General features: G+C 45.9%; 1 protein-coding gene across 1 annotated transcript in view; it reads left to right on the plus strand.

Moving 5' to 3' along the window:
- LOC135369997 (carotenoid-cleaving dioxygenase, mitochondrial-like) overlaps positions 1 to 16,107 on the plus strand; it is a 56,231-nt gene extending 40,124 nt beyond the window's left edge. The window contains exons 2-11 of the mRNA XM_064603641.1: positions 2,878 to 3,014; positions 5,237 to 5,361; positions 7,503 to 7,644; positions 7,898 to 8,039; positions 8,791 to 8,999; positions 9,948 to 10,190; positions 11,024 to 11,135; positions 11,789 to 11,886; positions 11,944 to 12,058; positions 12,299 to 16,107. Coding sequence (XP_064459711.1) covers positions 2,878 to 3,014; positions 5,237 to 5,361; positions 7,503 to 7,644; positions 7,898 to 8,039; positions 8,791 to 8,999; positions 9,948 to 10,190; positions 11,024 to 11,135; positions 11,789 to 11,886; positions 11,944 to 12,058; positions 12,299 to 12,453 — 1,478 coding nt within the window. The 3' untranslated portion in view covers positions 12,454 to 16,107. The remainder of the gene's footprint in view (positions 1 to 2,877; positions 3,015 to 5,236; positions 5,362 to 7,502; positions 7,645 to 7,897; positions 8,040 to 8,790; positions 9,000 to 9,947; positions 10,191 to 11,023; positions 11,136 to 11,788; positions 11,887 to 11,943; positions 12,059 to 12,298) is intronic.
- Positions 16,108 to 16,488: the final 381 nt, after the last annotated feature.

Here is a 16,488-nt window from a genome sequence, read left to right on the forward strand (position 1 = left end):
ATCCTCCGCGTTCTGTGCGAATTGCTTGAACGTGGTGAGGTATAGCGCTAACGCACGCGAGCTGGTGGACCCAGGGCTTGCCCTCTCACTCCTGTGTTTTCTATGAATTTTGTATTGAGAGAAAAGAAAAGAAATAAAGTAAAAGATATTGTATCCACTATCCGGTAACCAATAAAAACTGCACCCGTTATACGACCCCGCGGAAACCTATTCAATAAACCACTCCCTTCCCATCAGCTCGCACGAGTTATAACTTATGCAACTCGCACGGCTCACGAAACTTCTCTCATCCCACGCTTCTTATTACGCTGCTCCGCGTTCCATAATTCAACACTATACCCCCCCACACACACAAGAAAAAAAAAAAAAAAAAAGGCACGATACTCCTTATACCTGGGCAGTCTATACCAATCTCCGCGTCAAAAGGCCCACTCGTTTACGCATGCACAGACTAACAACAAATAGGGAAGAAAGGAGTACAGTTTACCCGAGGGGTATTACAGTCAAGCGAGCGTAATGACCATTTCTTTACGATCGTTCCTCCTAGACGGTATATATTCTGCCTATACGTGCTTCCTTCTAACGCCACCATCTGCCTCCCTAAACATGGGGAATAAAAGGATAGACCGTGAAGAAGGGAAACGTGCGTACGTCGAGTCTGGAAACTATAGGGGGATCGGTAAAAATAGTGAGGTCTACTAAAAGGAGCGGTGAAGTCTGTTTATGGGAGCTGCCGAATTTGTCGTGTGAGGAATTCAATTTCTCCCGTTTTTTTTTTTTTTGCGAACATCAACATCAGCATTGTCAGCCATCTTGAGAAAGACAGGGACGCATACATTGCATATTTCGCTCATAAACCACGCATGAATGCCGTCCCTTTCGTGATGGTGTCCATGTAACCCCACCTCTTATTCTTCGTTGAGAAGGTTTAGGGCTTTGCGGTGTAGCGACTGCCCCTTTGAGAGAAGACAGTCAAATTGTACAACGGGAGCGCTGAAGAAATAAGGCAGAGCCACTTGATGCTAACCTTTCCTTTTTCCCATTTTTTTTCTCGTTCTTACATCATCATCTTTCCCTTTTTTCTCCATTAAAAATTGACGCACACATGGTTGTAGGAATGTCTCGCATTGTAGCATTTGCTCTGTCGCAAAAATCTCTCAATTACGACTGAGCGGTTCTATTTCTACGGTTACAATAAGGAGTCGTCCAGATATATAACGCCTGTTTCTATAAAACGACATCTACCTTCCATTCCACGTAGCATTTTCTGTATTCGACAACGAAAACGATAACCTGACCTCTCTTCGGGGAGAAACGTTTGTTGGTCCTTTGGGAACGAGGGTCATTATATATCTATGGCCTCGGGAGGTCTTACGACAGAACGGGACACGTCTGCTCGTCTTACGCGATTACTGGGCACAATGCTTCAAACGTTATCCAATCATGGAAATGGACGGCTGAGTGCAGCCCACGTTGTAACCAATCAGCTCCCGTCTTTGTGATGCCCATCTTGCCACAGACGACCCCGCACGGAAATTGGTCTTGAGATCGTGTCATACAGGAATGTACTTGTCTTCCGAGTGAGATAAAATTGTGCCTCTGAGGGCAATTTTTGCTCAGTTTTGTTGTCTTCCCTATTGAGCAGGTCAGTAAACAAGCTGTCAACTGCGAACTGTAGGGTGGCATCCATAGCACTCTCTTTTCTTTCTCTGTTGGTCGCTTTTTTTTTTTTTGTCTGTCGAATTCTGGAAAAATACTTTTCAAATGCGTTCAAATTGCCCGTCCCGATAGCGACAATGCAAAGCTTGGCTTCAAACGCGCACAAAAGAGAACAATCTGCATTATATTCCAGCTGAGGTATCTGAATAGCTTATATGTCCACCTACGTGAGTCCTGGATCGGCAGTGATGGAATGTCCCAGGTGTGCTCTGGAGCTTCTAAACCCGTGGCCTCACTCCAGGACTGTGTCAATAGAACTGCCTGGCTGACTGGTCCTTTGGATAGGTGCTTGGGTGCCTGGTAGGTGACTAGTCCCTTGGGTAGGTGCATGGGTGCTTGCAGGGACTGATGCGCTTAGGTATAGGTGCTTGGGTAGGTGCGCTTCGCAAGATGGAGTGGAAAGACAAGAGGCGTTGACCTCTCCGGTGCAGCTATCTGCTCCAGAACGCTGAGTGGATCACTCTCGGAATATTGTGAGCCTTACGTAGTGAGAACCTACGTCGCATTTCGGAAAGCGGCGCAAAGCGCCCGTTCTTTGTTTTGTCTAGCCAGTCATCCAGCGTTGCTTCCCGTTGAGTGCTCGACGGTCCAGCCCATCTAGGGCATCCTTGAGGTGGGGTTTATACGTGAAGCGTCGACAGCGCGCCAGTAGGCGACCTCCGGTGTTCCACGAGTCAACAACTCGGTGTTCCAGCGACTCCTACCGTAATGTTGTAGTGGATGTGGCAATTAAGCACAACGCCCTACAGTAGTATGCAACTTGTATGCGTTGTGTGGCTTGTGTTGCGTCTGCCCTATGTTTAATTTGCCTCATCCACTCCAACGATGCCGCCCGCCACGAGTGTGTTCGTGTGTACGAATAGGGAGTAGCTGGCTACAGTGTGTTGAGGGTGAGTGCCTGGCCCCGTCTTTCCTAGCGTGGCCTTGTACGTTGAAGAGAGGGTAGCCTGCATTGTGCAATTCGTATAGCATTTCCGACCGGCGACCAGAGGGCGCGTGTTCGAGTGCCACTGGTGGTGCCTTTTTCTTCCAACTGCTATAATTCAAGTGATGACTCCTATCGGTATTGGCTGCGGTGGCTTCTGCAACAGATAACATGTGCCCTTGCTCCCACGGAACTGTTACTGATGACTTTCTCTCTCTCTCTCTCTTTAACAGGTGAAATTCCGGGTTGGGTAACCGGCAAGCTCTTCCGGCTGGGACCAGGCAAGTGGGACCTCGGTCAGGGTTTCTCGCTCAACCATTGGTTTGACGGAGCAGCAATCATTTCTTCTTACAAAATAGACAATGGAAAGGTAAGGCTCTCCTCTCCCATGCATGTGTCGTCCTGTATAAAAAAGAAAGTGTTCAAATATTTTGGGGTATGAACATTAGAGTAGGTCTTAGACGGACGTACACGCTGAGGTTGGTAATTAAGGCTGAATTATTGATTTTGCCCGCCTACGTGCGTTGAAATCACAACACACTGCACTCTCTATTTAACGTCTCTCACTGGGGACTACGTGCCGGGTATGTTTATATATATATATATATAAAACGGAAAGGTTAGCCATGCAAAGAGCCGGCTCCTGGGGCCTTCCTATGTTCTTGTAAATATGGTGCCTTCAGTTGCGGTTTTTGCGATGAAGCGACACAAAGGGTGTAAGTAGATGGGGCCGCTCTTTTGCAGAGTCAGCCCACGTGAATAACTAGCGGAGGAAAGATAAGGCCCCAAAGAAACGACTCCATTCAACTCTCCGCACAGCTGGCTTTGTTCGAGGATTATGCGAGATTATTTTCGCGCCTGGGAATGAGTTGTGGGGACGCTTGCTATGGGATTTCATATCGACCAGCGTTCAACGGTAGATAGCCCGGTGTCAACAATAGATGCTGTCCTGGATGGGAGCACGCCGCTTATTTCACGCGTGTATCTCTAATGGGTGACTTAGATCATCATCATCAACAACAAATGAATTAACGTTGATGAATGGGGAAATTCTGAGATCATCGTTGCCTTTAGCCCAAACTGAAAACAGGCATCTGAACTGAGAGCGCAAGATACACGGACAGAGAACGGAGAAACAGACAGGACGGGCGCTAACTTCCAACTAAGTTTATTGAAGAAAATGAGTAAGAAAGCATAAACCCTTCACAGCACACGTGTCACATTCTGGGCGCACCGGTTCTGAGCACACCGGTTCTGAGGAAGATCAGTTCCTTTTCGGTTAGAGATACAGAAGGTGTGCTAACGCATACATCTTGATGGTTATTTATCTTTTCTGCTTCTATTGAAAACAGGCGTTGATACTGTGATGATGCAAATAGCATAAGTAATAAATTCATTGCTTTTATTTATTTATTTATTGCACATTAAGAGTTTCACGGTGCTCACCTTTGATCTTGGAATTTTTCAAGCGCTGACATGGCTGTTACGCAGGCGGGAATTGATGTTTACTTCGCTTGTTTGCTAGCTCAAAACGTGCGTCTACAAATGGTCTGTTTTCCTGCTCGAAACATGCTTAACATTAACGCAGGTTCGTCAGCTGGAACTAGAGCACAGCGACCCTAGCGGCGCTGGAGGCTCTGGGCTACACGCCACGCCTGATACGACGTTAGTGCACGAACAACTATTGCCTTTCATATATTGCGGCTGTCGCATCACAGTGGCGGTTGTCGGTGGATGTGTTGCTTATGCGAGACGTGTACTATCTGATACAGTCAAACTCCTTTATAGCGAACACCTTTTTAACGAAAATATCACTACAGCAAATTTTTTTTGCGGTCCCGCTGGAGCCCTATAGGTCCAATAATGGACATCCTTTTTAACGAAAATACCTTTACTGTCCCCTGAGTTTCGTTGTAAAGGAGTTTGACTGTATCAGAGCGCAAGCGATGTCCTTTCCCTAAGAGACCACGGCCCGAGAACAACGTTATGCTTCAGCATTGATGGCTAGCGGCGTTGTAGACACAACAACCACAATTAAAAGCGACATTCACGCTCTGCATTCGAAGTCAGAGCATCTGGCTTACGACAGACTCACGTCTGACAAATCCTTCTCCCCTTTGTCTTTGCCAAGCGCAGGAAGGGTCGTCCCCTTCCAGCTCCGGCTGATGAAACTGCGTTATTGTTTAGCATGCTACGAGTTGTACAGGTCTTTGGTGATTTGTACGTACCAGTACCAGTCAGTTGTACATAGCAACATTCTGTTTGTCATTGTTGTGCCAGTAGTAACACGGTGTAATTAGATCAATAAAACGTTCAAATCATACAGCGATAACAGAAAGGCCAAGTATGTCTTCAAGCGAAGCAGCTTGTGTGAACTTCTTGTGACACTCACCTGATGGCAGCGTTGTGTGTTGGAACCCGGCCACCTGCAACTTAGTGGTACACCAAAAGTTTTTCAGATATGCGTCGTTCTCCGCGGTGCACGTTGAATACAGAGAGCTCTCAGATGAAGGAAAGTCATCAAAGGCCCGACGGCGTCGTTTATGATCTTCGCGGCACACAGTGTGAAATGATTTTTGCGTGTACGCGCAGGTGGAGTACAGTTCCCGTTACCTGGACTCTGAAGCCTACAAGCGAATGAGCACAGTGAATCGGCCCGTCGTCACAGAGTTCGGCACCAAATGCTACCCAGATCCCTGCAAAAACATATTTTCGAGGTAAACATATTTTCTGTTGCCAATCTGAGGTAGTTGGCATTCACGCACTCAACTTGAACGAATCTATATAGAATGGGATGGCGTCCAGTGCAAGAAGGGTATAGGGTTGCGGAGTTGCCAGTCCGGAATTGGAATGATTCCGGAATCATTCCAGGTGTATCAGAGCCCTGATGGAATTGGAATGGAATGATAGGAACTGTCCTAGGAATAGAATGGGAGTGAAGTTTGGCATTTTTTTGGCAGGAATAGAATTGCAATGAAATGGGGCTGCCAAGCCATATACCAGGAGTGGGAATTGACCATACCTTTTCATTCCGAGGAATTCACAGGAATGGAATTATCACAAATCTCAATTCCTCGGAATGGAATGGAATGAGTGATTCCCATTGCGCAACCCCGGTATAGAGCATGTTGGTTGGGACTGATCATGATGGAAGAACGCGGCGAGGGACAAGGACGACAAGCACGGAGAGCTTGTTGCCCAGGACTTTCCTGACTAGAGTTGTTCGTACAAGTAAATCAGTTGCTATAGTTGAACGCTGTCCATGTTTGTCGTCCTTGACCCTTGTTGCGTTCTTCTACCATGTTTAGATATCAAGTGGGATGACTTACGGCCATTGTGACGCCACGTGGATCATCTGGGTACATGTCATATACTTGCAAGGCTCTGCAAAACGTGGGAGGCAAGAGACCGAAACGTTGTGTCGGTTTAAGTCTGTCTCGAAATCGTTTTGACAGTAACTTCTAGCTCTAAAAGTTTGGGTGGTGCACCAATAGAAATAACGTTACGTTGCATATTGTTAACATTGTGAGCGATATATATAGTTCCGTCTCAGGTGTGTGATCCGATGAACTTGGGCGATGTGAAGTTGTTTATATTGGTTATGGCGAATTAGGTGAGTTAAATGGACCTGGTCAGCATAAAGAGGTAAAGACGAAGTGTTTCGAATGCTGGTTAGGTACAGAACGCATTTCTAAGCCGGTACTTCGGTGTTCACTTGCTTTAAATTTCTTTCCGCTTGCTGCAGTTGCAGTTTGTTGTACAGGGTTATTACCTTTAGAAGGCCAACCTGTGTTATTTTTTTCACGCGAGAATTTATTCTTTTGGAGGGAACCCAGGGCACGTTCAAAGGAACTTAGGCTGTCTCTGATACGCGCATATACCAACACTGAAGTTTCCGAGCGAAAACAAGTAACATAAAATGCTCCGAAGTTTCCCAGATTACACCGTACTACGAGAACAACCACTACCAACTTCCACTTCGCTCGATAAAAGGCAAATTGGATCTTCGCTCTTTCCCCGTTTGACCATGTTATAAACACTTCCAAGCTATGGAGACCCTACACGACAACCTCTTTCCAGGCTTCGCTGGGTCTCACTGCATGATGAGGTGGTGTGCAGCTGTTGCAGGTGGAATTTTTCCTACTAGTTTGCGTACGAGGCTACGACGGGGGACTGTGTTCATTGCTATTTTCGCTCTTGCGTGGAATAAGGGGTAGAACCAATCTTGCTTTCTAACTAAGTTGCTGGTAACTGTAATTAGTTCCCACATTTTCTGAAAGTAGCTGCAATACGGGAGTGATTACTCATGTATAGTGCCATATGTTTTACCACGTATCAGTTCTGAAGCGTCATTTTGTCGTGGTTTAGAACGAAAAATCTTTCGCGCCCCTGTTGAACGGCTTTTTAGTGTGGGAAAGCATGTATCTGGACTGTATGGAGCCGGATAGCCTCGTAAAAACAAACTGCTTAAATATAACGAGCGTGTGGTGTAATTGTGTTTGGACGGTACAAGTACTACAATAAAGTTTGTGAGAGCTACATTTACTCGCATGTCTTTCTCAAACCATAGTCATATAGTAATTAACTTGGCGACTATATATAGGTGTAACTGGTTACATTTCGAAAAAAAAAAAGTAGCCGTAACTTGTCACGTTTACACGCTAACTAGCCGTAACATAACTACTTTTCTTTCAGTAGCTTATACGCACAACTTTATAGAACACGCTTTGCTTTAAGGGAATGTGGTGTCTGAGGCTGGTTTCAATTGATTCCTTTTCGACACAGGGCTCTCTGTGAAAACCTTGAGAGAAGTTACATTCAGGCAGAGCATGTAGAGTTTTTCTCTACATCCTCCCAGGTTCTTCTCAGCCCTAGTACCGAGCGACCTCACAGACAACAACTTCGGCAATATATACAGGTTAGGGGACGAGCTCTTCTGCACTTCCGAAACTTGCTTCGTCTGGAAAGTCGACGAAGACTCGCTCGAAGCATTACAGAGGGTAAGTTCCGAGACGGAAGATGTTTGCCTGTTTGTTTTTGTTTTTCGAAAAAAAAAAAAATATCGTGTGTGGCTTCGAGCCTTGCGCGATGAATATCCGATTAGCTCATATTTCGCTTGTGGGATATAACAGCCCGTAAATATATTAAAAATAATCTTGCACAAGTAACATCGCAGAAAGAGATGTCCGCCATTATTTCAGTAGGATCTCGCACACTCACTCCACACACGTTCCGTCGTTATGCGTATTTCAGCTCGATCTCAACAAACTGGTTTCGGTAAACCTGGCTAGCGCTCATCCAATCACGGAAGAGGACGGCACGACATACAATTTAGGAGCTAGCTTCATTACGGGGCTCAAGTATCACATCGTCAAGATACCTCCGCCAATCAAAGGTGAGCGACTCTGCTCTAGTGATTTCATCGTAAGAAGATTGCTGTGCAAGAGAACTCATATGCACCCTATGAATAGATGTAAAAGAAGAAAATCTGACTTAGAGGGCGGTGGGAATGAATCCGGGCCTAAAGAAATTGCCCATTTTGTGCGACGTCGCAATACACAGTGTTCATTTTCATCCGTTAGATTTTTCTAAATAAAATATGAGAGTAGCGCAGGTGTACTTTTTGCTGTTGAGTTATACGGCTAGGCGGGCCTAGCTTATGCTGGAAGGCCCCACACAACGTTGTGAGATGACAAAGGCACTTGTTCAGTTCCTGCGGGTCTGTGGCATTCTTACTCTGTATTTTATTTATTACTATTTTCTTATTCTGCAATCTACAGGGTGTTTCACATAACTTGAATGATGCTTCAAAAGGTTGATGATGGTGATGAAAGGAGAAAAAAAAATGGAGATGTGAGCTTCAAAAGGTGTTGAAGATGTAACCAGTAGGATTTGGTTTACAGTAGTCTTTCGCATGGGGGTCATGATATGTTTGTATTGCCCCTAATGAATTGAGATTAATTCTTAGTATTGAGATGGTGAATTTCACAGTCGAGAAAAAGTACACATATATATAAAAAAAGAAAGGGTAGTGCACTGCAATACCCCCTCAATCGCTGTGAATAACAGATGTTGCCCTCTCTGGCTCCATACCGCAACTAACCGCGGCGCTTCTCACATGACCCGTACCTGTTGCGCATGCGCAGGTGTCTCGGGTCTGAAACGTGCCACGGTTGCGTACCAAATGCACAGCAGCTGGAAAACCATGTTCAGCTATTACCACAGCTTTGGGATGACTTCAAACTACATCATCTTCGTCGAGCAACCCCTCCTAGTCAACACGATGAGGCTTATTGCGTCGAGAGTGAAGGGGTACTCCTTCAAAGACTGCTTCGACTGGGTACCTAAAGAAAAGGTAAGTAGAATCAGATCATGGATTGATATATTGTGCTTGGTGGAGCTAAACTTCAAGCACAATGAGACTACACTAATGGGCCCGCACGCCACCAGTTGTGCATACGGCTGACGATAAAGATATGGTAGTTCCCTTTTTTTATATATATATATATTCAAACTCAAGTTATACGGTAGTGAAGTGTAGCAGAATGAAGCAAAACCGGTTAGGGGTGGGGACTATGGACGTCTTTCATAATTGCCTACGAACATGCGCGTGGAGCCTGTGACCGTGAAGGTGCCCTGCTGCGGAATGTTCTCTGCACTCGGCAGATGGCGTTTGTCGCATCCGACTCAGGCGGAACACCCCTCACACAGAGTACAACTCTGGAGCCTGACTGGCGCAGTTCCAAGACCGGTTCAGCTATATGGTGCTGCACTACGTAGGTTTGTTTTGGGACAGTTGGGGGCGTTGCTTCTCCCCCCCCCCACACACACACACCTGGAGCTTTAAGGCCAGTTGCTCTCTTTACACACAAGCCATCAGGATTTATACGCATAATACCATACCATACCATACCATACCATACCATACCATAGTTCATCCTCTCATATTAACCACCGTGAAGTGGGGTAGGGTCCTGTGGCTACCACGGGGAAACATCCCATGTCATCATCACTTCTTCATTTATGGTTGTTGTTATACTCAGATGTCATAATAATGTGAACCTTAACTGCCTCATATTGAAGTGCCATTCAATTACCTAGTGTCTATTGGTTGAACGCTTTGCCCCTCACCCCTGGAAAGAATCCTGGTAACTCCCTGGCGAGTACCCGGTTTCGTAAAGTGCCGTCTTTTAGATCATTGTTTGGACGTCGGTGAGGCTGAAATGCTGTGTCCGTCATAATGGTTCGTTCAGCGCCTCTGCAACCTTACCTCTCCTCTTCTTTTATTCTTTCTTTCTTACAGACGAAGTTTGTTGTCTTGGATCGATCGACGGGTCAAGTGCTTCGTACGCGCTTTGTGTCCGACCCCATGTTCTTCTTCCACGCCGTAAACGCGTATGAAGATAACGGACACTTGGTGTTTGACCTTATCGGCTACGACGATCCCTCTATCATGGATAAGTATTACATGGAGAGACTACGTCACGAAGATTTCGATACCGACACTCAGGGACACTTTCGAAGATACGTCATTCCCCTTATCCAGGTAAGGGGCCAGTACCATTCTTCTACCATTCCACTACCACCATTCCACTACCACTACCATTCTACCATTTTCCTCGCGAAATCTCCGTAAATGCTGCCCATTTTTTCGAGAAATAACTGTAGCGAAATGAAAGAACTGATGTTCTGAGGCTGGAACAACATAGAAGGGACAAATACATACAAAGCCTTCTTTTTGCAACATTTGTCAAACAACATTTTGAACAAAGCATTTGTCCCTTCAATGTTGTTCCAGCCTCAGAACATCAGTTCTTTCATGTTCATCAGTTGCCGCCTGCGTCGATCCCATCGTATGAATGCGCGTGTGAGTGAGCAAAAATGTAAGAGTGAAAGGAGGATGAGTGAGAGAGAGTGGCTGGCTTGTTCCTTCAGATGACGCACCCTGGAAGTCGCTGAGAAGGCGTGTTAGCTTAGCTCAATTGGTAGAGCCCTGGACCGGCAATCCAGAAGATGTGGGTTCGAGTCCTACAGCTGGCTAACCTTTTCAGTGACTTTCATCCTTCACCAGTAGCGAAATATTAGTATTCATAGAGACGGAGTTTCTTGAGCGTAGAACAACTGTCAAGTACACGTTGGTTGAGCCGGATTTTGTGCCATCCGTGTGTTTTTACTTAATCTTTGATATATTTTGATTTAGGAATAGCAAGCCCACCTTCGGTCAGGCTGACCTTTCCGAACTAAACGTATATCCCCCCCCCCCTGTGCTATCCGTTTCCAAGGGCCTTACCACAAGTTGATGGACCACACGAAAGCACATTGTTCCTTTACTAACTTTATGCAGAATATATAGGACTGGGTGGGGTGCTTTCATTACAGGAGAACAATCAAGTTGAAGGTAACATCGTCTCACTGAAGTACACGGAGGCCCGGGCGTACTGGCAGACCAACAACACCGTCTGGTTGACGCACGAGGAAATGGGCAGAAAAGGTGTGATAGTGTCATTGGAAATGGCTGTGTTTATGCAACAATCCTCGCAGTTTTGACTTTCTTGAGCGATTCGGGTCTTCCGAGCAGCCCGCGAACTCCAGTCGTGCAATCTCATTCTTCAGTGCCCCTTTCTCACCATCAACGGATTAACCTCATCCTTTTCTTCTGTAATCCATCTTATCCTCCTTTCACCGTTTGTAAGTCATCTTTTTTTTTGTCATCTTTCTCTTTAATCTATCTCATACTTCTTTCATCGTTTGTTAGTTTATAATTTATTTCCTAATTCTTTTCTTTTCTTTCTGTTTATTTTATTCTCTTTTCATTTATTTTTCTTTTTTATTTGTGGAGTAGCAAGCCGATGTCCCGTTTGGCTGACATTTCCCCCTTTTCCCCCCCTTTAGTCTAATAAATTTACCCCCCCCCCCCCACCCACCCTCTCGTAAATTGTGCACTAAACAAGGCACCAAGTTTAACGGATCTTGCTTTCGTACATGCTCCCTTAATGCATTGAATGCGAGCTCCGCTAATAAAAGAACTGCTTGTCTCCCCTGTGCGCTTGGGATTTCAGGACATTTTCTTTGGAGCGGAATTAGTATGAACGCGATGTTGGTTCCGTCTCTCTCCTCGATGAAAAACCCGCTTCATGCTCGCAGGTTATGATCTGCCGACAATTAATCCAAAGTACCAGGGAAAGAAGTACCGTTACAGCTACGGCAGTGGAAATTTTGAACAGGGAGCTTGCAGGAACGCGGTACGTTACGAAGTGACACTGCGGAAGGAGCACGTTTTTGAAACCTTTATTTTTTAGATTGTCAAGCTGGACATCGAAAGGAGAGAGATGGACCTCTGGAGGGAGTCCGACACACAGTATCCCAGTGAGCCAGTCTTCATTGCAGACCCAGAAGGGGAGGATGAAGATGACGGTAAATAGCGCGGTTTCCATGGATCGCATCATTTCCTCCTTCACCTTATTTCACTCTGCTCGCTCTCAGGTACACTGCCTTCCCAAAGCGCGCTCTCCCCAGAACGCTCTCTCCCTCTAAAATAATCTCCTCCTTCAAATTAGCCCCGTTGTGGCCTCCTCTCTAACCTCACACTTATTCCCCCCCCCCCCCACCCCCAAGTTCCGCTCATTGATCCTCCTCCTCCCTCTTCCTACGCAGGCGTATTACTTAGCGTCATCAACGACACCGACTATTCCCGGCCAGACTTTCTTCTCATCCTCGACGCCCGCTCTCTAACCGAGGTTGCCCGTGCCGAAGTAGATCCCAGCGTCCGTGTCTGTACCTCCATCCACGGATGTTTCGTTTCATCCTAACTCATCCCCATTTTAAAGAAGACCAATACCACAGTCTACTACGCGCACGCCGTTCACTCGAGCCGTCGACTGGAACTTCGCTGTGAAAGTGCGCTTCAAGAACTCTTGTGTTTTTCGAGGCATTCTCGCGGAAGTGAGCTTCTATGGACCTCCTTCGAGGGGTTGTCAACGGTTGTGTAAGTCGCCTGCCATAGACGTGTTTTTTGTGTACCGTGTATGTCTGGGTCCTGAACAGCGCACTCCTTCGACAAGATTTGAATGAAGCACAAATTTCATTCTATAGTTCAGAGCCGGATCGGATCCTTCCTTAGTTCACGTCCTAAACGTTATCATATGTACCTGCTCTATTCTATTGAAGGCTGGTATCTTTCAGGAGCTGCTTGGGCCTTTTTGTTAAGAACAACGACGCTCCCAATGGAAATTGATTTTCGTATTTGCCTTACCGCGCCAACAATCCTAAAAATCGGGAGGACTCCACGCATGACGTTGGAGTCCTAGTGTGCTTGCTAGAGTTTACCGCGCAAGGTAGTTACGCAAACCGTTTTGAAATGAAAGTTACCAGACAAGTTTAGGACGAACAGCACGTGTCGTGTTATCACACATTAGAAGAACGTGATAAAATTATTTCATCTGCTCGCGTTATAGCATCAGAAGCTTATCAATCAAAATGTGTCAACTGTGCGCTTCAGTGTGTACAACTCAGATAAAGATGAAATAATTTTAGTCTATATGCTCGTTTCGAAGATTAGGATTTCTACAGCGGTAAGGCCTTTGTTTTTGTTTACGACCTTAGCATTTAAGGCCTTAAACGTGCCCTTCTGAGGGGAGGTACTAGACTCCGACAAAGCTGCAGAAAAACTTTGTTTTCTTTAGAATCGTAGAAACTAGGCGGTCGTTAACAGAAGCAAGATAGCGACGAGACCATATTTTCTGTTTCAGTAAGAATAGCTTGCCTTTCCGGATGGATGACTTATGCTGTAAACGACAATACCTACAGCACATTAGCGAAACCACTGAAAAATATAACAGCTGTTTTGCGTTCCATGACGTGGAATCCTAAAGAAAGACATCAGGCAAAGAGACCGGTGGCGTATTACGAGGAACGCAGGAAGGTCTTGAACAGCTTGAAGCGTGAGAAAGCCGCGCAGCACGGCACGAGATCCAGGACGGCCACAACTTATTTTATGCAGAAGATATTTTAAGAAGCAGTGGGCAACCTTCGTTTCGTATGTATCCCGCAGGAATTTATTCTCTCTGAAATTTGTAGCGTCGTATTCAAAATAAATAAATATTATATATTGTATCCACAGAGGGGAACAGCGGAAGTAAATGACAAAAGCAGTTCGGTGTATTGACGTAATTACTTGCGGAGTAGTCCCGTGCAGTACTTCGGGGGTCTATTGGGCAGCGTTATCCAGTCCTATTTTACAGCGTTACCCCCGTTGTACGATTACATTATTCAGTTTTATCCAGTCAATCGACATTGCTGTTCTACGGAAAGCCTCAGGATGGTACGAGACATAATGCTTGTTATCTATAGTTATTGAGCGAGATTATCCACCTATAATGGCTACCAAGCACAGACAAGCACCTCCGGTAACTGTTAAATTTCAGGGTGCCGGACACTATACCAGTCGAGCTTCCCTACGTGGTTAGATCATGCTGTGTGCAGCTGAAGACAACGCGGATTGAACCGTTCAGTGCGCGAAATAAAGTCAGTATTCTTCTGTCACATCTGTTGTCCGGTTCCTGGTTGCGAAGACCCTATAATCATTTAGTGCTGAGTACGATGATGACGTAATAGGACGTTAGTTTTGCAATGTGTTTATCGAGGTATCCGTTAAGTACAACCTAACAACTTTATCTACCCCTAGCCTGGTCGCATTCATCGAGTTATATGCTTTGTTCTCGGAAATGCTGGAGAGTTGATAACTTGAAACGGGCACTAATATGTTGAAATTTGCACTTCTGGTGGAGCTTCCACACAAACTTCAACACCCATTAGCTGCATGTATGCCGTTTTATCAGCGATTCTGCGAACATTCGTGCATGCTTCGCTGCAACATAGTCCCATACTAAGCCTCCATTTCGTAATCGCTCGAATTATTCGGATTAGTTGGGCGATAGTCGGTCCCTCAATGTGGCGATCCTCTAATGGTGTGCTACTAAAACCGGAAACAAAAAATATATACTGGGATTAGCCAAATGTACTTCATCTGTTGACAACCTATAGCACGACTGATGATGAGAGGCTCTCACGAGATGTGGCCCAACTTTGTTTCGGGTTAACCTATGGTATGCCTTTGACACTACCATGTAAGCACAGGACATCCCCGCAGCAGTTGTCGGAGTGATGATGATGTAATGAAATTCACAGCTTCCCTACAGGGGGGGGGGGCGGGGGGGGCGGGGGGGGGGCTCACTGTTCTAGGTGTCGACAACGCTGGTCGCGCAGTGTGTTATGTCATTGGATATTGTCGTGTTATTAAGATGAATTCAGAGATATGGAACCTACGTGGTACAGGTCCTATCGTTTCTGGGTTTGTACGCGTTAACGGGGACAGCATTGCCTTCAGGAGACGCTCTGCTTCTCAGTCCCTCTGGAAAGACTGTACGCTCGACTAGAGGGATCTCATCATTTCTAAGACTAGTCATTTACTTCTTACCGAGGGACCAGGCCGCCACTGTTTCGAGCTACGCCGTTAATGACGTTGGCTACCACGAACTTGAAACCTTGCCTTTGCGCTGAGGGGACATCGCATCGTGTCAGTCGCTGCCGCCGAAGAGGCGTTTTTCAATAAATGTTACTTGCCGTTTTCCTTTTGAAGACTTCGGAGGCGCTACCGAGAACGAGAATTTCACTGGGAAAGTGTATTTCCCAAATTTGCTTCGGCTTTTGGTAAAGCTGCCTTACCCAGAGCTCTTTTGGTGCAGCGTCCCAGATGTCCATTTGAAACGCAGACGACGTCGCCCCGTGATTCCTTGCCGTCATCAATGTTACCCAGTAATCCTTGCGCCATAGGGGGGGGGGGGTATGTTTAATGCAAAGAGAAGGGAAAGGTTAGCCACGATGTGGCGCTATAGTGAGCCAAGGTATCGTGCCCCTTCCGCGTCTACGAAGTTTGCGTTAGCAGAAGACACTGGGACATTGCAGAAGACACGGAGGTGACCTTACGAAAGAGGCACTCAAGTTCAGGAGTAGACTGGTGTGTATTTTGCGGGTGTTTTATTTAAGCTGTGCCCTCTTGTGACGTCACCGTATATGAACTTGTGTTGGATATTAGCTCGAAGACTGTGATTTTGTTGAGGTACGCTTCTAGATTCTTTTATTTTATTTTTGTCTCCCCCCCACGTATAACGTTCAACGTAAGGCGTGATGCCCTTCTGGCGGCGGCGACTGTTGAACTATACATAAACTACGTAAATCTGAGGGTGCGAAGGCTGTTTATTTTCTATGAATATCATATATTCGGTTGGACCACCACGAACAAGTCTGTACGACAGACCCGCGTGCTCTCGTGTACTTAATTGTGGCATCATTGTAGTGTATTACTTCTCGGGACCAGGTTCCCAAAGGGTTACCACCATTGACTATGCATACTGTACATATGTAATTACTGCTATTGTGCTAATAAAAGCAACGTTGTAGAGTTCGTTGGTGTTCGTTCAGTGTTGCTGCTGTGGATTCACTGCTACATCTACAGGTTTTCCCGGCGATTTTAATCCAAGTTCCAACTAAATTAATCCATGCCCCATAAAGTTTGCATGGCATGTGGATTAATTTCGATGGCGCTTGGATTAAAATCACCGGGAAAACCTGTAGTCGTTTGAAACGCAACGCTTACGTAGCCAGGATAGCAAGAGCGAAGCTCTTTATTAACGGAAAAATGTTCATTAGAGACAGACGGTAAGCAAGGCAAAGTTACCATCAGGGACATTTTGCTGTTCATGCTGCGTCTTGGTAAGGAGAAACAAAAAGCTTTTCGCGGAAAGCGCCGCAAAGCACACATGTGTGTGTTAAGTTCTGAAAGATTG

Source organism: Ornithodoros turicata, chromosome 10 (assembly GCF_037126465.1).
Source record: "Ornithodoros turicata isolate Travis chromosome 10, ASM3712646v1, whole genome shotgun sequence".
Lineage (NCBI taxonomy): Eukaryota > Metazoa > Arthropoda > Arachnida > Ixodida > Argasidae > Ornithodoros > Ornithodoros turicata.